At 38.1% G+C, this 22,318-nt stretch overlaps 1 protein-coding gene across 1 annotated transcript; it reads left to right on the forward strand.

Moving 5' to 3' along the window:
• Positions 1–678: 678 nt before the first annotated feature.
• Positions 679–20,098, forward strand: Ccni (cyclin I). Its single transcript, XM_048364282.1, has 7 exons — positions 679–1,238; positions 6,424–6,581; positions 10,648–10,776; positions 13,020–13,094; positions 13,209–13,349; positions 13,921–14,151; positions 19,539–20,098. Exons 2-7 carry the CDS (start codon positions 6,468–6,470, stop codon positions 19,980–19,982), a joined length of 1,134 nt encoding a protein of 377 aa, XP_048220239.1. The 5' UTR covers positions 679–1,238; positions 6,424–6,467; the 3' UTR covers positions 19,983–20,098.
• Positions 20,099–22,318: the final 2,220 nt, after the last annotated feature.

Consider the following 22,318-nt stretch of genomic DNA (forward strand, 5'->3'; position numbering starts at 1 on the left):
CGTCTCGACGTAGCTCGGAGCCCCCGGGAGGACGCGATCCCCTCCCTCCCTTTCCGATTTCTGAAGCACTCTCGAATCCCTCCACCCACACAATGTTACAGGGGGCAGGGGGAGGGTAAATCCATTTACTCGTTAGTGGTAAGAAAACCTTTTTTTTTCTTAACAGATCACCTGGCCCCCCGGTTATAAACGCGGCTAGAAGCTGTAAAGACAAGTGACGGTGGGAAACGTCAGGGGCTCCAGGTGGGGTAAAGGACCCAGCCGAACCTTCCCCGCCCCCCGCGCGAACGCTCAGCCAGCCGCTTCTTTCTTCCAGGGGCGCATGCGCAGCGCACTCTCCGGCCTCAGCACGCCTCTTCAGCCAGCACCGAGGGCGCTTACGTCACCGTGCGACTGGCAAGAGGCTCTTCCGCTGCCGAGGAAAACGAGTCCCCGCATCTCGACTAATCTTGACCCAAAGAAAAGGTCTTGGCCTCCTTCTACTCTCATGCCAACGACTTCAGCTGTCTAACTTTCCCGCTCCCCCCCAGTCTTCTCTATACGTTCGTTGGAAGAAAAGGCAGCGAAGAAGGGAAAAGGCGAGGAGGGGGAGGGAAGCTAGTGCAGCGTTGTTTACAAGAGCCGCAGAAGCCAGCGAATCCCTCCGCGAGGGCGGAGCCTGGGAGCCGGCACTTCTGGCTCCTCCCCTCCCTCCCCTGCCTTCCCCGCGAGCGGACGCGGCAGCGCCTCGGTCTCGCTTTTTCTTATTTCCTCCCCCCCCTCCTTTTCTTTTCTTTTTTTTTTTTTTCTCCCTTCCCCCTTTCACCATTTCCCCTCGAAGCCGCTTCCCCCGGGCAGGGGCAGAGCCGGCCTCCTCCCCCGCCTCTCCCCGGCCCCCGCCGCCCTATGGCGAGTGGGAGCCCCCTCCTCACCCGGGCACCAGCGGCGGCGGTCGGAGGAGCAGGACCGGCGGTGACGGCGGTGACGGCGGCGGCGGCGGCCTCGGGTCCGAGGTCATCATGGAACTAATTCGCTGACTGACCTACGGCCGCGGCCGTGCGTCCCGCTCGAACGCCTGCGCCCCACCCCGGGCCCGGTCCCCCTCTGGTCCCTCCTCATCGGCCCGGCCCTCGTCCCGCGCGCCCTGCCGCCGCGAGCCCCAGGGGATGAAGTGGTAACGGGCCCCCGGATGACCCCGCGTCACCACTGCGAAGCCTACAGCTCTGCCGGGGAGGAGGAGGAGGAGGAAGAGGAGGAGAAGGTGAGGGACGCGGGTGGGGGTGGGGGTGAGGGGCTCGAGCGTCCCGGCGCGGGGCGCCCGCGCGCGCGCCGCCCGGGGGAAGAGCCGGAGGCGCGCGCTCCCCGCCGAGGCCCGCCCCCCGGGGGGGGGGGGGACTGGTGCGGCTCCCCTTCTTTCTCCGGCGGAGCCATCCAGCACCTGTCGGGTTTGAAAATGGGCGGCTTTTTTTGGTCAGCGAGTAACTTTTTGTGTGTGTGTGACAGCAGCACGTCCACTCAGGTGCGTGTTCTGGGCTTCTTGACCCTGTATTGCACAAAGAAGGGGTCACACCTCTACCCTCGGACCCCACGGATCCTTCGGGAAAATAACTTACAGCGCCCCGCGGCGTGAATACCAAGCCCCCGGGGCGAGCCGCTAGAGCTTCGGAAATTGCCCGGGGGGAGGGGGCTGGTGTTTAACCCAGGATCGGTGAGTGGGTGGAACCAGAGGAGGTGAGAATTGAGTTGCATCCCAAGGGACAAGATTAAAATGCTACACCTTGAAAGCGGCGTCAAACGCCTCCGAGTCTTAGGGGGTCCGTTGCTGACCATTTTGACAGAAGTTAAGGATTGTGGCAAACTAATGACAGGTATCTGTCGGTAGGTAAGGAAGGATTGACGAAGATCTTTGAATGTCCAGGTAAAAAGTTTCGATTTTATTCTGACAGTGAAGGAACAAAACCACTCGACATTTGGGCAGCACACTTGAGGCTTATACTTTGCAAGGCACCTGTCCTTAGTGTTTGCTACTCATTTCATCACCAGGAGGACTCTAGGATGCAGATGGTACCTGCCTCATAGGAGAGGAGCTTAGCCTCCACAACCTTAACTAAGTATCCCTTCAGATAATCGTCTGGCTTTTAATGCCCATATGGCTTGTGTCCTGAGTCTTAATTTGTATTAACAGTTGTGTTATTTGCAGGTCATTTGTGTCAGATGAACAGAAAGGAATGGACAAACACATTAGGGAAGAATGGAGATTAATCTGAAACCAGAGGGAAGAGAGATTCTGATCTTCTTGGAAATTTCTTAATACTGGGTTCTTAATACTGACAGACTAATAGAATCAGCATGTACTGACCAGGAAGGTATAGTAGACATGATCTGCAGTTATAGATGAATATGTGGTAGTGTAACATCTTAGTAGGTTAGAGTGGATCTCATCTTGGTCAAGATTGGAAGCTGTGAGTGCTCATGGTTTGTACTGATCGTGTAATATTCATCTTATTCAGGCTTATTCATCTTTAAAAATGGATTTAGGGGTTTGGCATGGTGCTAAACTCTGCAAATTCAGTGTTAGTCATCAAGATACTCACCTCAAGTATGAGACAGGTTTACAAGTGATCATCACAGAACAATCAAATGCCAAAGTAAAATTATGTCCAAATACAGATTCAGGAAGTCAGGGGGCAACTGCACAATTCCAGAAGACAGTACTATTCACACTGGTAGCAATTTTTGGAAGGAATGTATGGACATTTCAAGTTAGAGATGATCAGTGTGTGGGAATTGTAAATAAACATTTTTTAGATGAATTGCCAGTAATTGATTACCGTTGGTAGATAAAGTGAAGGAGGTTCTTATAGTCCACATTAATAAATCTCTCTTCAGAGGAAGAACTAAGATCCAGAAATCAACATCAGTATAGGATTGTTAATAAAGTTGGCATTTTAATCATCATAAATACAATAATGTAATGTAAGTTTTATTCAGAAGAGCAGGAAGCCCTGTATGTATACTGGTAATAAGGTTTGTGCCACCCCAAAATAAACATTTTAAAACTGTTAATTCAGAAATGAAGCTCTTGATAATCATGGAAAATAATTAGCAGAAACAATAGTTGAGAAAGTGGGAGGAGAAATGTAAGACCATTTTGAAGTTAATCTGTGTGAAGTATGCCAACCAAAATTCAAGTTGAGCCATCCCTAACCTGAAATTATGAGATGTTCTGAGAGCAAAAGATTTTTTAAACACTGGTGTCCAGCCACAGTGGAAGATTCCACACCCTGAAGCATTTCACATTCAAAATTACTGAAAAATTGTATGAAATTACCTTTAGGCTATGTGTATAAAATGGATAGAAATGAATTCCTTTTTCAGACTGAGATCCCATCCACCTCATTATGTATATGCAAGTATTCGTAGTTCTATTGTTTTAGAAATTAAGCATTCAGAATTCTGCATGTGACTGAGCATACATTAACGAGATAGCTATAAAGTTAGTAAAAATTGTCTTGGAGGCTCACAAGTTTGAGGCCAACCTGGGCTCAGAATGAGACCCAGTGGCGAGGAGAAAAGTAAAATTTTATGATTTTGTATTTTATTTCTTAGAAAAATTCATTCATCTAAATTTAAAATGTAAATTACAATGTTAAGAAATAGGCTGTACATTGTCAGTAAATACTGAAACCACTGTGATCTCCATGTCAGTTTCCTTATAAAAGAGTATTAAATGTGGCTTAGCAGTAGAGTGCTTGCCTAGCATGCATGAAGCCATGGGTTTGATTCCTCAGAACCACGTAAGTAGAATAAGCCAGAAGTGGCACTGTGGCTCAAGTGGTATTGTGCTAGCCTTGAGCAAAAGGAAGCCAGGGACAGTGCTCAGACCCTATGTTCAATCCCCAGGTCTGGGGAAAAAAGTATTAAAAATACTAAAACATTTACATATATTAGCATTATTAACATTTCTCTCTAGATATGTCTAGTACATTATGAGTATTCCTAAAATTACGGAAACAAAGTTCCTGACAGTAGGAATATTTTCTTAAGAGAGTCACAGGGGAGAATGTGGCTTAGTGGTAGAGTGCTTGCCTAGCATGCATGAAGCCCTGGGTTTGATTCCTTAGCACCACATAAACAGAAAAAGCCAGAAGTGATGCTGTAGTTCAAGAGGTAGAGTGTTACCCTTGAGCAAAAAGAAGCCAGGGGTAGTGTTCAGGCCCTATGTCCAAGCCCCAGAATTGGAAAAAAAAAAAAAAAGAATCAGTAAAATTTTCTGTTTTAGTAAATTTTGCATTGATACATTTAGTTTTATGTAAGCTATTGTCCATTTATATCATTTGATCTGTGACCATGATAAATGTATTTCTCTCCAGTATAGGATACAGTCCAGAGTAGGTATTGCACTTTTATTTTGACATCCTCATTTAATGTAGAATATCTCCTGTTAATCTTTTTTTTTCTTCTTTCAAGATGATCCTGCCATACAGCCCATGTTGACACCAGCTGGAATTTTTTGTGGGTTGGAGGTGCGGGGATCCTGGAGCTTGAACTTAGGACCTGGACATTGTCCCTGAGGTTCTTTGGCTCAATGCTAGTGCTCTACCATTGAGCCACAGCTCCAATTCCAGCCTTTTCTTAGTAGTATTTTGGAGCTAAGAGTCTCATGGACTTTCCTGCCATGGCTGGCTTCAAACCTATATCTTTAGATCTAAGCTTAGGTAGGATTATAGGCTTAAGCCACCAGTACCTGGCCTGCCAACTGAAATTCATCTTGCTTCTGCCTCCTATGTGCAGAATTACAGACATATACTACTACTCATAGCTCTGTTTATTATTTAAGGAAATCAGAACTTTTTCCTTTCCTTTGTTACATTTTTCCTAGTTTGAACAAAGAATTTTATTCCTGTCAATATGGTGTATTACATTAATTGTTTTCTGATTATGAAATCAATCTTTACATTCTTGGGACAAAACTCACTTGGTGGGCTGGGAATGTGGTCTAGCGGTAGAGTGTTTTGCAGTTCGATTCCTCAGTACCACATATATGGAAGTGGTGCTGTGGCTCAAGTGGTAGAGTGTTAGCCTTGAGCAAAAAGAAGCCAGGGACAATGCTCAGGCCCTGAGTTCAAGCCCCAGGGTGGGGGGGGGGGGAGCAGAAAACAACCAAAAAAACCTCACTTGCTTATAGTTACATAGTCCTGAATTCTGTTTGCTACTATCTTGTTGATTAATGCCCTTTTCTAGTGCTGTTTTTCTGGTTTGATAGAGTAGTCACTGGTTTTGTAAAATGAATTGGGATGATTTCCTTTTTTGTTTTTTGAAATAGTGTAGGAAGACTTGTAGCAGTTTTTTGTAATTGTTTAGTATAGTTAAGCAGTACAGCCTTGTGCATTATGGGGTGTAGGTTTAATAGTCCAACCCTCCCCCAGCTTTGCTTTGCTTTTTTTTTTTTTTGCCAGTCCTGGGGCTTGAACTCAGGGCAGACATTATTCCTGAGCTTTTTTGCTTAGGGCTAGTGCTCTACTGCTTGAGCCACAGCTCCACTTCCAGCTTTTTGGTACTTAATTGGAGAAAACAATTATAAACTTTCCTGCCCCAGAAGGTTTTTAACCGAGATCCTCAGATCTCAGCGTTCTGAGAAGCTAGGGTTACACATGTGAGCAGTACTGTCTGGCTTTTGTCTGTGGCTTTTAAGACAGTTTTGGTAGGTCTGGTTTTAGGAATTTATTCATTTTTGTCTTAAATTGTGTGATTTGCTCATAATTTTTTGTAAAATTTTTTACAATTAAGATAGGTAGTAATCTTTTTATTTCTGACTTTAATAATTTACCTTTTCTAATTTTTTTCTTAGACTAAGTTTGCTAGTTTTGATCTTTCTAAATACCAGCTTTTGGTTTCGTGAATTTTTTTCTTTTAATATTCTCTACTTTATTATTTTCTTTTTAGTTTTTATTTCCTTGATTACCCACTAGGGAACAGAGATAAGATTCTTATCTTACCTTCCCCTAAAGCCATACTTACGTCCCCTTACTCTCTTAGCCTAATTTTATCACAGTGTTTGTTGAACTATTATTTTATGTAAATATAAATTCAATGTAGAAAAAATGAGCAGTCCATTTTAGCTTTTTTTAGGAATAATGTTTGTGATAACTAAGAATGTCTAGTATAAAAATCCAGTCACTTTAACTTTTGTTGATATTACCATTTTGATAAGGTTCTGTTAATTATATGACATTGTTTTCATTCTCTTTGTAACTGAATTTTAAATTTAAGGTGAGAATGTTTTGAATAACTGATTATTGCATTTTAAAGTGCTATAAAATCCTATATTACCTCATAACATTCTTTTATGAATTAATTAAGTACCAATGCATACGTGTGTGTGTGTGATGTTACACGTATTCTATAATTAAGTAATGAGCATTATTTGTATTTGGTTTTATAGGTAGCTACATCAGGCTGGGTGGCAGACAGCTCCATTGGATATCATGAAGCTTCCAGGACCATTAGAACATCAGAGATTGTCTTTCCTATTGGAAAAGGCAATCTCTAGGGAAGCCCAGATGTGGAAGGTGAATGTGCCTAAAATGCCTACAAATCAGGTAATGATTTCTCTCTTCAGATGAGTTTTATTAGAAATATGTATATTGTGCATATATAATAGTTTTTTGACACTGCATTGGAAAATAGGTCCCATTAAAGACATGCTCTATTCTTTATTTGAGAAACTTTTTTTATTTTATTTTTTCTGAAACATTCGTTTTTTCTGAAACATTCGTTTGCTTGCTTGTTTGTTTTGCTTTTTTTGTCTCATTTACAGCTATAAGAGAGTTATGGCCTGTCATTCTTCTCATCCACTAATACTAACAGTAATAAGCTGCCTTTATTTCCAGAATACATAATTAGCCATAGGGGCAGAACATCTTAATACCATTTTCATTGAACCCAAAATTAATCTTCATTTTCTCAGTATTTACAATAAATTGAAGTACACTACTAAGGTAATGCCAATGTTGGAAGCCTCTTGGAACATAGTCAGCTGAACTCCAATTACCATTGGCTGTATTCTTTTTTTATTTTTTCATTGTGATTATAAAGGTGATGTACAGAGGGATTGCAGTTACATAACTTAAGTAACTATGCCTTCTAAACATTCTTATACTTCCCATAATATTACAGTTTTTAAAAGTAACTACAGTTATATTCACCACAATTTTATTATATAAGACATACAGCTTTTCATTCCTTGTACCTAACATGGTGTTTGCTTAATATAGAAATATGGCCAAGAAATGAGTGAATGAATGACAAATATCTAAGTTCCTTCTGTATTTTAATTCTACCCATTCCTTTCTCACAAGCTGTAGAAATAAATTACTTATTTGTCATTTGCAAATTGAAGATTACCTGAATGAGTATCTTCTGTAAAAGGAACATTTCTATGTGCTATTATTTAATATGTCAATTAATGGTCTAAAATAAGTAGTAGTCTCATTTGCTTAAGACATGCTAGTGAGTAATACTTATGATTTGAACCTTTGCCTGGGATAATCTCTTTTCATGCTTTGTATTTCATGTTTATATTTTCATGGGCTTGTAAGATTATTTTTCTTTTAGATTTAAATGTTGTTTGCATATTTTAACATATTCTAGGCCCTAGAATATTTAAAATTCTAGGCAGACAATGATAGAAAAAAAATCCCTAATTTGTGCCTTTTTGTGTAGTGAGCCTCAATGCCTTTCAACAGCTGCTTCTATTTTTTTATGTCCAATTTTTTAACTTTAATTAGCATATATTGTACAAAGGGACTTCATGCAATGTTCCCATATATGCATATAATGTACTTTGATCAAATTCACCCCCTGTTATTTTTTATCCCTCTAAGTAGCTGTTTTTAGAAACTTACTTTCTTCAATCTCCTTGAATCAGCATGTAACCAACAATAATAAACATTTACAACATGGTCTTTGAAGGTGATATTTAACCTAGCCTATTTTTGTAAGTAGTTTAAGAATATTAGTAAATAACAAGAGAAGAGGACACTATCAAAGAGCATTTCACTTCTTAAGAACTTGTAATGCCAAGTGGAAGTTTTACTTAATACCTATAAGATTTGAGTGGGCTTGGTCTGGTCATGACAGGAGAGAAGGTAGGGTTAGAGATATAAAAAGCTAGGGAGCTTGAGCTGCTTGCCAGAGTGACAGCCAGAGTAGTTTAATTCTGAATCTACTATTGGGGCAGGATTAGTCTTTCCTTTCTACTATTATTCCATATTTCTATTCTTTAGATGCTCATAAAAATGGAGGAAGTAGATACTCTGAAGCTTCTTTTATGCTTCTTTAGTTGCTCTTCCATCCTTTTCCCTATCCAAACTTTTTTTTTTTTTTTTTTTGGCCAGTCCTGGGGCTTGGACTCAGGGCCTGAGCACTGTCCGTGGCTTCTTCTTGCTCAAGGCTAGCACTCTGCCACTTGAACCACAGCGCCACTTCTGGCCATTTTCTGTATATGTGGTGCTGGGGAATCGAACCCGGGGCCTCATGTATATGAGGCAAGCACTGTTGCCACTAGGCCATATCCCCAGCCCCCTATCCAAACTTTTGAGATCATTCTTGCGGTTCTCTATTGTGAGTCCAAGTTGAGCAGTGTGGTCAGTCAGGAATATTATACACCTATCATTCCTTTGTGCTCCCACACAGAATTTTATACTGATTTTATGAAAACATACAATATTGTGATTTCGACTGTAAGTTTTCTTGAGGTAATATAATTTTTATGTCTTGGCACATACTCAAACATTCATTAAATGAATAGTGATGATCATTTCTTTATAATTGATCCAGGTAGCCTACCATGTTTTTGGTACTTGCAATGTAGAGAAATTCTTTTGTGTAATAGTATTTTGAAATTTAGGATTCAGGATTAATTTGTTATATGAATGGGTAAAAATTAAAAACTAGTCAATGACACTGAAAGTGTCTAAATTTATTTTGTGCTTTTGATTTACAAAGATAAAACCTTACCATAAACTGTTTAAATAAAAAAAATAACATGGTTAAGCATAGGCTACTATTGTTTTAATGAAGAGACTAACAGTATAGAGGAAATAACGTGTGTGTGTGAAAGAGAGAGAGAGAGAGAAAGAGAGAGGAATAGAAATGTAGCAGACTGTGTTTAACCATGCTGAATCTGGTATGTTTTTTCCCCTTTTGAGGGAGTTACTGTGGTTTAAATTAAAGCCTTACCTTTGATAGGCAGGTGTTCTACTATTTGAGTTATGCCTCAGCCTTTTTGAACTGCATTTATTTATCTTTATTTTTCGGCAATATTGCATTTTGAACTCAAGGCATTGTACTTTCTTTCTGTTTCTATCCTAGCATTCTACTAATTGAGCCACATCTCCACTCCTTCTTTTTTGCTGGTTATTTTGGAAATAGAATTTAGTGAAATTTCCTCCCTGACTGGCCTTGAACCATAATCTTCTAGATTTCAACCTTTTGAGTAGCTAGGATTGCGTGAGTAAGTCACTGGCATCTTTACGCTTTAGTTATTTTTTAGATAGTTTTCTACATTGAATAGCTAGGATTACAGGTGTGAGCCACCTGTGTCTGGCTTGTTATTACATCTTGATAAAGGAATTAATTTCATTAAGTTACTAATGATTAGGAAAAAGGCTTGAGCTGTGATTACTATACTTTCTAAAGAAGAAGCAAGATATTTTTAAAAGATTCATCAGAAATGATATAAAGATTACAATGATTAAATGATATAAAGATTACAAGATTGCAATGATATAAAGATTACAGTCCTTCAGTTATTTTAGAGCTTTACCTTATTGAAAATACTTTTTCACTAAAAAACACAAAGCAGTAGTCACTTACATTATTACTAGTTGCTTACTAATGATGAAATTCAGGAGTAAACATGTATAAATCATTGTATTAAAGGGTGATATACCTTCTAAAAATTAAGCAGCTTAAAAGTATGTAGGAAAATTAAAATAATCATATTTTGTGTTTCTGGCAATCCTAAGTAATTAGTTAAGGTCACTTTCTCCTTCAGTATTTTTTCATTATCTTTAACTGTATGGTTTGTTGTCCCTGTCATTTTTTGTTACTGTGGCTATCATTCTGTTATCGTACTTCATTTACATTTTCTGAGATAAATTAGTGGCTATTTCTTATGTTATATTTTATTTTCAGGAGTTGAGAGAATTATGAAATTGTCAGTTGGTAGTAGTTTTATTTAAATTAAGAAGAAAAGACTATTGAGTATTGATATTAAATGTAATAACCAATACATAAAGTTTCAATTTCATCTAAGTCGTTTGATTTGAAGTCTTTTTTTTTTTTTTTTTTTTTTGGTGCTGATCCTGGGTCTTGAACTCAGAGCCTGGGCGCTGTCCTTGAACCTTTGTGCCCAAGGCTAGCACTGTATCACTTGAGCTACAGCTCTATTTTCTGCTTTTTGGTGGTTAACTGGAGATAAGAGTCTCATAGTCTTTACCACCTGGGCTGGCTTCAAACCCCAATGCCCAAATCTTAGCCTTCTGAGTAGCTAGGATTACAGGCATGAGCCACCAGCCTCCAATGTATGTACTAACTTTTTAGTGAGCAAATTCTAAATAAACTCTCGATGCAACATTTGATTTTTTATTACTCCTTTTATAGAATGTTTCTCCATCCCAGAGAGATGAAGTAATTCAGTGGCTGGCTAAGCTCAAGTACCAGTTCAACCTTTACCCAGAAACATTTGCTCTGGCTAGCAGTCTTTTAGACAGATTTTTAGCTACTGTAAAGGTAAGTATTTAAGATAGACTTGAACATAAATAACTTCTTGTTTAAAGATTGATATGTTGAACTAAGATTCATAGTAAATGTGCACCCATATGAAAACATAGTGTCTTCTGCTGTTGTTTTAAATTCTTGAAGCATTGCTTGTCCTCTTTAACTTCCTTTTTGATGCAAGTACTCATAACCTAGGACATTTTTTCCTCTTGATTGCAGTACAAACCATATAACATTGATAGTATATAATACTGATGGTATTTAGTTATCTTCTAACATTTTAGTGTACTAGAGCTGGACATTGAGTCAAATAGAAAAGTATATGCCTTCAAACTTCTAATCTTAAGAGGTTTTAAAAAAAAGAGCCCTTAATTTATAATGCCCAAATATGGAGTATCTGAAAATGCCTGCCTGCCTTCTTTTTTTCTTTTTCTGCCCGAAAGCAGGACTTGAACTTGGTATCTAACACTTGCTCTCGCTTATTATCTGGCACTCTACAACCTTGAGCCTTGCCTGAAATACCTACTTTTATCTTAGCAACAAACCTCCCCTCTTTCTGTATACTGTATATTAAAATACAAAACCAGTCTCCCTTTCACAGATAATTCTATAAGAAGATGAATTTAAGTTTCTTTTTTGGGTTATGTATTTTCCAACAATTATTATTGTGAATTTATTATAAAATTCATCCTGTGCTTATTAAATATTTTAAATACAGTTGAAGCATTTTGCCAAATACAACCTTATTTTTCATATTCTTTACTAATTGGATCCTATCATTTATTAATATCAAAATCTTACCTACATATGGTTAATCTGTGTTTAAAGAGTCTAACCTGTAGCTTAATACAGGCACTTAAACTATAAAGGGGCTGCATAGTTAATGAAGCCTCAATCCTAGCAGACAAACATCACTATGACGTACTTTTCTTACCTTAGTGATACACAAGGGGTACCAACTTACCTATGTTAGTAGATTTGTGTTACTGAAAAGTAGATTTTGGTGCTTTTCTGATAGCTATTCCTCATTTGTTCCTCATCTCATGCTGCTCTGACAGACTCATTGAAAATAATCCTGCCTTATAGATAAGAACACAGGCAAATTTAAGTCACCTATAAGCATATCAAACCCAAGAAAAAAATATATATATAGTGTATGTGTATGTGTATGTGTGTGTGTATATGTGTGTGTATGAATACATATACTTAGGGCCTTGAGGTCTGGCCCATCCTTTTCAGTCATGACTGGTGTTCTGTCACTTGAGCCACAGTTCCATTTATAATTTTTGGCTAGTTAATTGGAGATAGTTTTTGTATTTGTCTGCCCAGGTTGATTGCCTTCCTCAGATCTTATAGTCTCCTGAATAGCTAGGATTATACATGTGAGCTACTGGCTTCCAGCAAGAAATACATGTTGTTACCATTAATTGACCTTGTATGAATTTAGAACCTTTTTGTTCTTGGTTGTAGGGGTGTGTGTGTGTGTATGTGTACTCTTAAAATTTCTACTTTCTACTAGTATATGCTTGTTTTTTTAAAAATAATTTGAAATATACTAGTAGTTCTACTGTTACATTTTTTTCATTCTCTTTAATTTTCCTGCCGCTTAGTTTGTTAGTGATCATTTATTAAATAGGTAAAGAGAATAAAACTAGCTTTAAAAACACATGTGCATATACATAATTTAAAACTTGGGCAACATTATTATATGAAAAACTTGCCTTTTAAAATCAAGCTTTCTGTATTGTCAGGTGCATTGGCCCACACTTGTAATCCTAGCTACTCAGGATGGAGATCTGAGGATGATGGTTCAAAGCTAGCCCAGGCAGCTTTGACTCTTATCACCAGTTAACCACTAAAGAGAGTGGAGCTGTGGCTCAAGTGGTAGAGCATTAACCTTAAGCAGAAAAGCTCAGGAACAGCACCCAGGCCCTGTGTGAAAGCCCCAGGATCAGCAAAAAAAGAAAATCAAGTTTCCCTTTACTAGATGGAAATTAACTTTGGATAAATAACTTTGGTTAAACTTTCAACATTAGAATTATTTTATTTTTTCAGTAGATTACCTTAGAAATGAGTAGGGTTAATTACAGTGTTAAAGCTCTGATCTAGAATGAAATGTGTGGGAATCAATTAAGGAATTCCACAGAATGTGTGCATACTTGTCACCTCTGTATATTTTTTTAATTATAAGAATTTAAACTGTCTTTGAACTAATTAAAGTGGTGTGTTTTTTTTTTTGCTTTTCAAAATTTTAGGCCCATCCAAAATATTTGAGTTGTATTGCAATCAGTTGTTTTTTCCTAGCTGCCAAGACTGTTGAAGAAGATGAGGTAATCTTTCTAAGATTAGTTTTCTTTTTTGAAATTTTCTTTTGCTTACCAAACAAAAACTGAAAATGGATTTTTTTCCTTCCTACTTTGTCCCTCTGCCTTTGCTTTGGATAGAAAATTCCAGTGCTGAAGGTGTTGGCAAGAGATAGTTTCTGTGGCTGTTCCTCATCTGAAATTTTGAGAATGGAGAGAATTATTCTGGATAAGTTGAATTGGGATCTTCATACAGCCACACCATTGGATTTTCTTCACATTGTGAGTACACTTAAAGACTTCTAAGTTCTTCCAGTTGTTCTCTTTTTCTCATCCTCTTGCCTCCCTTCCTTTTCATTCCCCCCTTCCTCTTCTTTCTTCTCCCTCTTCCTTTTTGCCAGTTCCAGAGCTTGAACTCAGGGACTTCTACTCACTCAGCTTACTTGTTCCAAGCTGGCACTCTACCACTTGAATCATGCCTCCAGCCCAGCTTTTTGCTGGTTAATTGACAATGGAGTCTTTCAGATTTTCCTTTCCCCAGGTTAGCTTTGAACCTTGATCCTCCAGGTCTCAACTTTCTAAGCTGCTAGGATAACATGCATTAGTCAACTGGCACCTGAGTTGCTTATTTGAGTGTTCAGTTTTTTTAGTAACTTAAAAAAAAGATCGGTCACTCATTTATTTTATTTAAGAAAAGGAAAACTAAGTCAAGGAAAAATAGAAATAGAAGCTAAAATTTTGAACTTAGAAATTCAATAATTAAGCAAGAATCCATTTCTATACATAATTTCCTAGACATTTAAATAAAACTAACTGATGTTTATGTGATTTTTTTTTCCTTCTTTTTTCTTAGTTTCATGCTATTGCAGTGTCAACTAGGCCTCAGTTACTTTTCAATTTTCCCATATTGAGCCCATCTCAACATTTGGCAGTACTTACCAAGCAGCTACTTTATTGTATGGCCTGCAACCCACTTGTGCAATTCAAAGGATCTATGCTTGCACTGGCTATGGTTAGTTTGGAAATGGAGAAACTCATTCCCGATTGGCTTCCTCTTACAATCGAACTGCTTCAGAAAGCACAGGTGAGTGTCAGTGTATTAAATAGTTTTCATTTTAAATCTTCCTCTTAACTGGAATAGAGTAACTATACATAATTATAAAACTAAACAGATATTTCTAATCTTGAAATGGCAAACAATCTTAAAAATAGGCCATAGTAAGGACATCCTTTTCTCACCTATAAATTTACCATTTTCTTGATTCTAAAAAACTGATTCTTAATATTTTCATTTTATATAAAGAAATACCTAGCTATATCAGTAGGTTCATGTAGTGCTTTTCTATTCATCTTACAAAGAAGTTAAAAATATGGACCATAAAAAATTACTTTTTATACAAATAAATTTATTGTTGATTAGAAAGTGAGGTTATTTGTAGTAAACTATGGCAGGTAAAAGCTGTTTCTGAAAGAGGCCTTATCCTGATAATATTATTACCTAAGATTAGCTTGTAACTTTCAAGTTGGTATAAAATGTTATCAGTTGGTAAAATATCTACCACCTAAGTAATATATAATGATTTAGTGGAGAAAATTCTTACTCAAATGTGAAGTTATAATAATTGTGCTGTATATTAGCAACTATCTGTAGAGAAGCCTTACTCTGTTATTTCACCTAATAGAATTAATCAGGTTTAGATTTGCAAACCGTACTCTTAGTACATAGAGATTTACCACTTTGCCTTCATAAGATTGTATTTATTTACATTTACATTATTTATATTTAATACAGTATTTATTGGTTTAATTGGATGACTTACATTTTTATCTTAAAAAATTTTTGGAATATGAAGAGAACTAAATGTAGCAAAAACCTGCTTGCTAGTTTGCTCTTTAGTGAAAATACAATAAAGAGGAAAAATAAATAAATACTTGGCTTTATTGCCTGGTAAGATATTTGATGATATTACAAATGTGAGCTGTCAAAGTTTACCAGAACTTAAGTATATCATACCTCTCAGCTTCTGAGAAACTTACATTCTGGTTTGTGAGTAGAGAAGAGCTGAGCAAGTGATGATGAGAAACAATATTCTGCCTATGTAGTGTAACTGGTTGTTCTTTATTAAACAGCATGTCTTAGATGAAAATAGTTTAGTGTTTATTTCCATTGAGTTAAATCCTGTAGTACAAATAACTCATAGAAGATATTAGCTGTTCAGTGAGGATTTTTAGAAACTTAGAAAGCATCTCATTAAATGAAGAGTAGCATAGAAAGTTTACTTTGGTTACCTAAAGTATATTAGAAAATAAAGTTGAATATTAATAACTAACATTATACTAGAAAGTGAGGAAAACAGACATTAAAAGAAAGTCTTATTTATTGGGACAAATTGCCTGTGTCTGAATCCTGACCTGACATCTGCATCTGTTCCCAAACTAACATAGAAAAAAATGCTGTATAAAGTATTAATGTCATGAAAAAAGGACAAAATTTTGAATCACAAATGGGATTGTTATAAACTATGGTATTCTAGAGTTTGGAAAGCTTGTTACCTATTGAAGATCACTAGGGAATCTACTGATTCTCTTTAGTATTTTTTTTCTGGTTTTAGAAGAAGAAAATGTTCCTGAAATTTGTCTCCTCATATACCTGAGATTTAATGGATTTTTGTTCTTTTCTTTTATTTTTTCTTTATTATTATTATTATTATTTTTTTTTGCCAATCCTGGGACTTGGGCACTGTCCCTGACTTTCTTTTGCTCACTCTACTACTTGAGCCACAGCGCCACTTCTGGCTTTTTCTGTTTACGTGGTGCTGAGGAACCCAAGGCTTCATACATGCTAGGCAAAACACTCTACTGCTAAGCCACATTCCTACCCCTTAGTGGATCTTTCTAGAAATCATTTTGTTGAACTTTTATTACAGTTGTAGTTCAGTGAATTTGGGATTTTTCTTAGAATCACATAGAACTATTTAATAATGATAGAACTTGAGAGAGAGAGGTATGGGTGTGGCTGTGTCTATTTGTTAATATACAAAGTTTATAAAGATTGGAGTCCGCTGATTTCCAGAGTTTCTTTTAGAAATGGAAGCCTTTTCCTAACCCCCTCTACCCAATAAAATGTATCTTTAGACAATCCCAAACACAAAGTGAAGCTCTCCATTGTAATGTATGTTCAGGGGAAAGACATGTCAGGATGCAGTCTCAATAGTGCCTTTTCTCTCCCATAAGATGTTCATACATAGTGTGAAAAAACATTGTTCCATTCTGTCACACAATCAGAATGACTGAACAGAACCAGGTAAGCTCATCAAACTTGGTAGAGATTTTGGAACTTGATTTAGCAGTTCTTTTATTCTTAAACCAGTGTGGGCTGATTACCTACCCACTGTTAGGTCCCCAAAATGAACAGCTCCTGGTTTTTCTGGGCCCATTGTTGGCTTTATTAAATGCTAAAATTCATGTGTTCCAGTGTGTTCTTGGTGATTAGATAGATCTGTGGTAAGGTTCAGATTTCTGGTGCTATTAGAGGAAATTCTTTGGTATGAAGCAGTCAAACCCAGGGCCTTGCACATATCCCCAGCCCATTGCTTATATTACTTCTGTACATGATTGTGAGTTGAAGAAAGGGTGCATTTACAGGTATTTTGTGCTCTGCTACCTCTATAGTTATGTCCCTCCTGGATTTTTGGACAGACTACGGTTGTTTTCTGGTTTGAAATGTAAGCCACCTCTTGTTTCTCCTAGTCTTTCCATCTACCCAGGCCCCTTTATAAGTTCTTGAGCTTTTTCTTGCACTCTAGGATGGTTAAACCGCTTCCTCTTCTTATCCCCTACTTTACCCTTGTTCTGCTTGTATGGCCATGAGCCATGTAAGTCCTCTTTCTGATTGATACAGCTCACCCTCAATCTTATCTACTTATTAGTGTGGTGATCTCCCTCCTTAAGTCAAGCAGTAGTCAAAGTAAATAGTCTGAAGGTTCCTAAGGTCAGGTAATTCCAGCAAGTATTTTTACCCAGCTTAGTTTGAATGGTTTGTGTGTTTTTTTGTCCTGGGTACTGTGCCTGAGCTTTTTTGCTCAAGGCTAGTGCTCTACTACTTGACTTGAGCCATAGCACTACTTCCAGTTTCTTGAGTGGTTAATTGGAGATAAGAGTCATGGACTTCCCTGCCTAGGCTGGCCTTGAACTGTGATCCTCAGATCTCAGCTTCTTGAATAGTTAGAATTACAGGCGTAAGCCACCTAGCTTATAATTCATAATTTTTTGAGTCGACTATGTTTACTTTGTCTACTGATGAAGGCATTAGAATATTTGTGGTATTTTTACTTTTCTAGAACAAATTACTTAGTGGCTAAAGAATTAGTCAAACTAGGAGCTCTGGAGAAGTAATTTGAACACTATCACTATAGCCTTTTCATGATCTAAGTTCTGTCTTGTCCAGTTCTTTCTGTCTTGTCTAATTCGCAGGAGCCCCCATCCCTTTGCTTTTCTTCCGATATTTAGCAGGGGTCAGCTTCTACAGGGTAATAATGAAACCTATCCTGTAGTTGTTAGTTTGACAGTGAGGCTTTCTTAAGTATTGTGCATTTTTTTTCTTTTAAGGAAGAAAATTCTAATACTAGCTAATGTCAGCATCAATGTAATATATGTTTTTGAAAGAGGGTGAGAAAATCAGTGATCAAAATGGTAGGTACTAATGTCTACAGTTTCCATATAGTATATTTTTGACAATTTCACATTTGTATTTCCATGATACCAAATACCAACCTTTTATCCTTTCTTCTACTGATCCTTTTCTGGTTAACCTAAAATAAATATATCTACACATAAATTAATTTTGTTACCAAATATCTTTTTACAGAGCTTGATATTTTCCTTTGCAAACAAGTGTGCTGTGTGGTAGTTTATATAGGGATGAACCAGACTTGGTTAAGAAATGTCCAGAAGAAGCCAAGTATGGTGGCATCTTCCCTGTAATCCGAGCAGTTGGGAGATAGAGCCAGGAGGATCACAAGTTCAAGGCCAGCCTGGGCTATATATAAGACACTTATCTCAAAAGACCTAAAAAAAAAGGCCAAAACACCTATAATATGTACAAAACTAGAAAAAGTGATTATTGACCATTATAACTTCCTGAAGGTAAGGCATTTAGCTGGCTGTGGAGGGAATGCATAAGATAGTTTCAATAGGTAGAAATAGAATGAGCAGGGGCTGGGAATGTGGCTTAGTGGTAGAGGGCTTGCCTAGCATATATGAAGCCCTGGGTTTGATTCCTCAGTACCACATAAACAGAAATGGCTAGAAGTGGTGGAGTGGCTTATGCAGTAGAGTGCTAGCCTTGAGCAAAAGAAGCCCAGGGATAGTGCCCAGGCCCTGAGTTCAAGCCCCAGGACTGGCAAAAAAAAAAAAAAAAGCAAATAAAAGCAAGGGCATCATAACATAGCAGATTTGTATATAAATAGAGCAGACCTGTACATCTAGAATATAGAACATAAGTTTCACGATATGCTAGGAAATAGGCTGGAAAAGGAGGTTAGGATCACATTGTGAAGTTAAACTTTTTTTTCTGGCAGACATTGCGATACTGCTAAAGATAACTGATAAACGGGGAAACATGAAACATACAATGCTGTGGATTAGTTTGACAGTGCTGTCATTACTGGGCTCAAAACAAAAACATTGATTCCTAGTGTTCTTAACAAAGTTTACTGTTTTCAACAAAAATGAAACTTGTTCAGTTTTCATGTATTGTTTTAAAACATTGTTTTGGAATTCTTAACTAGACTTCCCTGTCATCCTGATTTTAATTTTTCATCATTTCCCCTGGCATTTTCCTTAAATTCTTAATGAACCTTGTTTGTCCTACTTCTTAATTAAGAAGTTAAAAGAGGGGCTGGGAATGTGGCCTAGTGGCAAGAGTGCTTGCCTCGTATACATGAGGCCCTGGGTTCAATTCCCCAGCACCACATATACAGAAAATGGCCAGAAGTGGCACTGTGGCTCAAGTGGCAGAGTGCTAGCCTTGAGCAAAAAAAAAGCCAGGGACAGTGCTCAGGCCCTGAGTTCACAGCCTAGGACTGGCAAAAAAAAAAAAAAAGAAGTTAAAAGAGGCCAAAAGGGTAGCGTAAAGGGTCTTCGAAACAGTAATAGGCTCAAAGATACATACACGTAGGTTACATAGCAATGAAAAAGAGAAGTTTCTGCTCTGATACAAATGTCCAGGATACCATTTCAAATATATAATCAAATACAGAGTTCTCCATAAAAATATAGATTTGAACATAATTAAGGATGATGATAGGTAGGCTAGATGAACAAATGTAAGGTAGAATGTGGGGAAAGAAAGGCAGCCGAGGAGCGAGGGGCAGAGGACACAAAATAGAAAGGTAGCTGACAAGGGTAATAGCCTGTGTTCCATGGTTTATGTTACTTAGGTCACTGTTGTGTTTTTTTCCCTTGGCCTAGATGGATAGCTCCCAGTTGATTCACTGTCGGGAGCTAGTGGCACATCATCTTTCTACTCTGCAGTCTTCCCTGCCTCTAAATTCCGTTTATGTCTACCGTCCCCTCAAGCACACCCTGGTGACCTCTGACAAAGGAGTGTTCCGATTACATCCCTCCTCTGTCTCAGGCCCAGATTCCTCCAAGGACAACAGCAAGCCAGAAGTGCCAGTCAGAGGTTCAGCAGCCTTCTGTCATCATGTCCCAGCTGCCAGCGGGTGTAAGCACACCTCTGCTAAACGCAAAGTAGAGGAAATGGAAGTGGATGAATTCTATGATGGAATTAAACGGCTCTATAATGAAGAGAATGCTTCAGAAAATGTGGGTTCTGTGTGTGGCACTGATTTGTCAAGACAAGAGGGACATACTTCCCCTTGTCCTCCTCTGCAGCCTGTTTCTGTCATGTAGTTTTCACCCAAGTGTTAGTTAACCTGCCAGGGCAAACTAAGGTTGACTACTCTGGAATGAAAACATACCAAACCAGGAAAGGCTGTACAGTACAGGCTGTTTTGAAGTGAGCCAGCCAAAAAAAAAAAAAACCCCACAATGAAACAAAAGCCCTTTTTCATTTGGCGGCTACTTACAATTGGTTATTTAATTTATATATAGCCTCAAAAGATTCAAAGTATTTTTAAGAAGTAGAAAAGTTTGTAGTGTATCAGTTCCACTCTTGCCCCATGTCAAAAAATTTCATACTTGATGCTTGAAAAGCTCCAAAATTTCTAGCTATTAACCCTTGCTCTCACAACCCTGATTTAATTTTCTGTTGCTTTTGCTTGTTTCCCCACTGAATATGAATGAACTTTATGCATGTTGCTCTGTATACTGATTTCCACTGAATAGGTAACTCCTGAAATTTTTTTTTAGCAATTTAATACATTTAGTATGACAACCATGTTTATAATCCAATTCAAGTTCCAGTTTGTCTGAAAAGGGTACTTTAGTATTGGCCCATTTGAATCAGAGGTGATAACAGCAGAGTTCTCATTATTACCAAGTTGATTTTCTTTTGAGTTAAAAACAAAATTATTGTTTCATTTTTATTTCAAAGCTTTAAAATAGTGTATAATTAGGATATTTAGGTTTGTTTACAGCATTTTTGACATTTGTATAAAATAATTCATGATAAAGTTAATATATCCAGGTGCACACCAAAGAAACATGTATGTAACGTATAATTAGATTTTTTGTAACTGATGTTTTCACTCATCTGTAATCAGTAGGAGAGACTGTCTGTGGGGCAGCTCTAGAATTTGAGTCTGTAACACATAATAACTGAATTCAGTACCTTAGTTTTATGTTAACGATTAAGATTTTCTTGATAAAAGTTATTCCCCTTGCCTCCCAACCTACCGAAGTTTCTCTTCATGACTTCTGGGTCCTGAGCTCCTTTTGCAGTCTGAAGAAGGTGTTGCAGTCAGACCATGTACTGATGATAAAAGCCTCTGGTAGCAATAAAGAGTTGTCCTTAACCTTTGTGTCGGTAAATAACTTCATTTCTGCTTGTGAAGAGGTATGGTTCCCTGATTGCTTGGGCATTACTCTCTCAACTAAGGAAAATAAAAAGCCTAAGAATATGCTTAATGAAAAATAAAACAAATGATCTGAATGTGACTGAGGGGTGTTTTAAGCATAAGAATTTCCCCTTTTCAGGCATTTTGTCAATGGGTTTGGGCTTGTTCTTAATGGGACTGTTGAGAGCAGGCTCCCATTTATGTGTCTAGATGTTACTTTTTTTAATTTTTTTTTTTTTTTGCCAGTCCTGGGCCTTAGGACTCAGGGCCTATGCACTGTCTCCAGCTTCTTGCTCAAGGCTAGCACTTTGCCACTTGAGCCACGGCGCCAGTTCTAGCCGTTTTCTATATATGTGGTGCTGGGGAATCGAACCCAGGGCTTCATATATACGAAGCAAGCACTCTAGCCACTAGGCCATATTCCCAGCCCCATAGATAATGTTACTTTTTAGCTCACTGATTTTGCTCATACATCAGCATCAAACATTTTGAAAATACTTGTGGATGGATGAGTTCTTACCAGTTCACAGAAAAGGGAAGTGTATGCAATGAGGTAAAATAATGAAAGAACAGTTGTAAAGATAGCAAAGGATTAACTCAAAAAAATTTCAAACATTTTCATTTTACTTTATCCATTCAAAAGAATTGAGAATTATAGGAGCTCCAGGAAGTTTACAACTGCCTATGTTCGTTTGCATTGTCTGTAAAGAGATTGGTATTTAGTCCTACATTTTCCCCTCCAGCAGAAACTATGCTTGAAAGCTAGGGATAGGGTCAGCATATTTCATTGTTACTCCATTTCAAATAAAGAAGTCAGATCACTGCTTGATCCGAAGGTGTCCTAACATTGTTAAATTAACATTAGACAGCAAGCCTATACCTATAGTCCCAAGTGACTTGAGTCTGAGGCAAGAGGATTGCTGGAGCCCAGGAGTTTGAATCCAGCCTGAACAACACAGTGAAACCATTTCAAAAACACTGTGCTGGGCGCCAAGTGGCTCACATCTGTTACCCTGGCTACTCCAGTCTGAAACGTAAGGCTTAGGATTCAAAGCCAACTGGAGCAGAAAGTCTGTGAGACTTAATCTCCACTGAACCACCAGAAAGCTGGAAACAGAGGTATGGCTTAAGTGGAGAGTGCTAGCATGGAGTAAAAAAGCCAAGTGACAGCCTGAGGCCCCGAGCTCAAGCCCCAGAACTGGCATACACACACAAACAGGCAGATAGTAA

Source organism: Perognathus longimembris, chromosome 16, assembly GCF_023159225.1.
Source record: "Perognathus longimembris pacificus isolate PPM17 chromosome 16, ASM2315922v1, whole genome shotgun sequence".
In the NCBI taxonomy this organism is placed as follows: domain Eukaryota; kingdom Metazoa; phylum Chordata; class Mammalia; order Rodentia; family Heteromyidae; genus Perognathus; species Perognathus longimembris.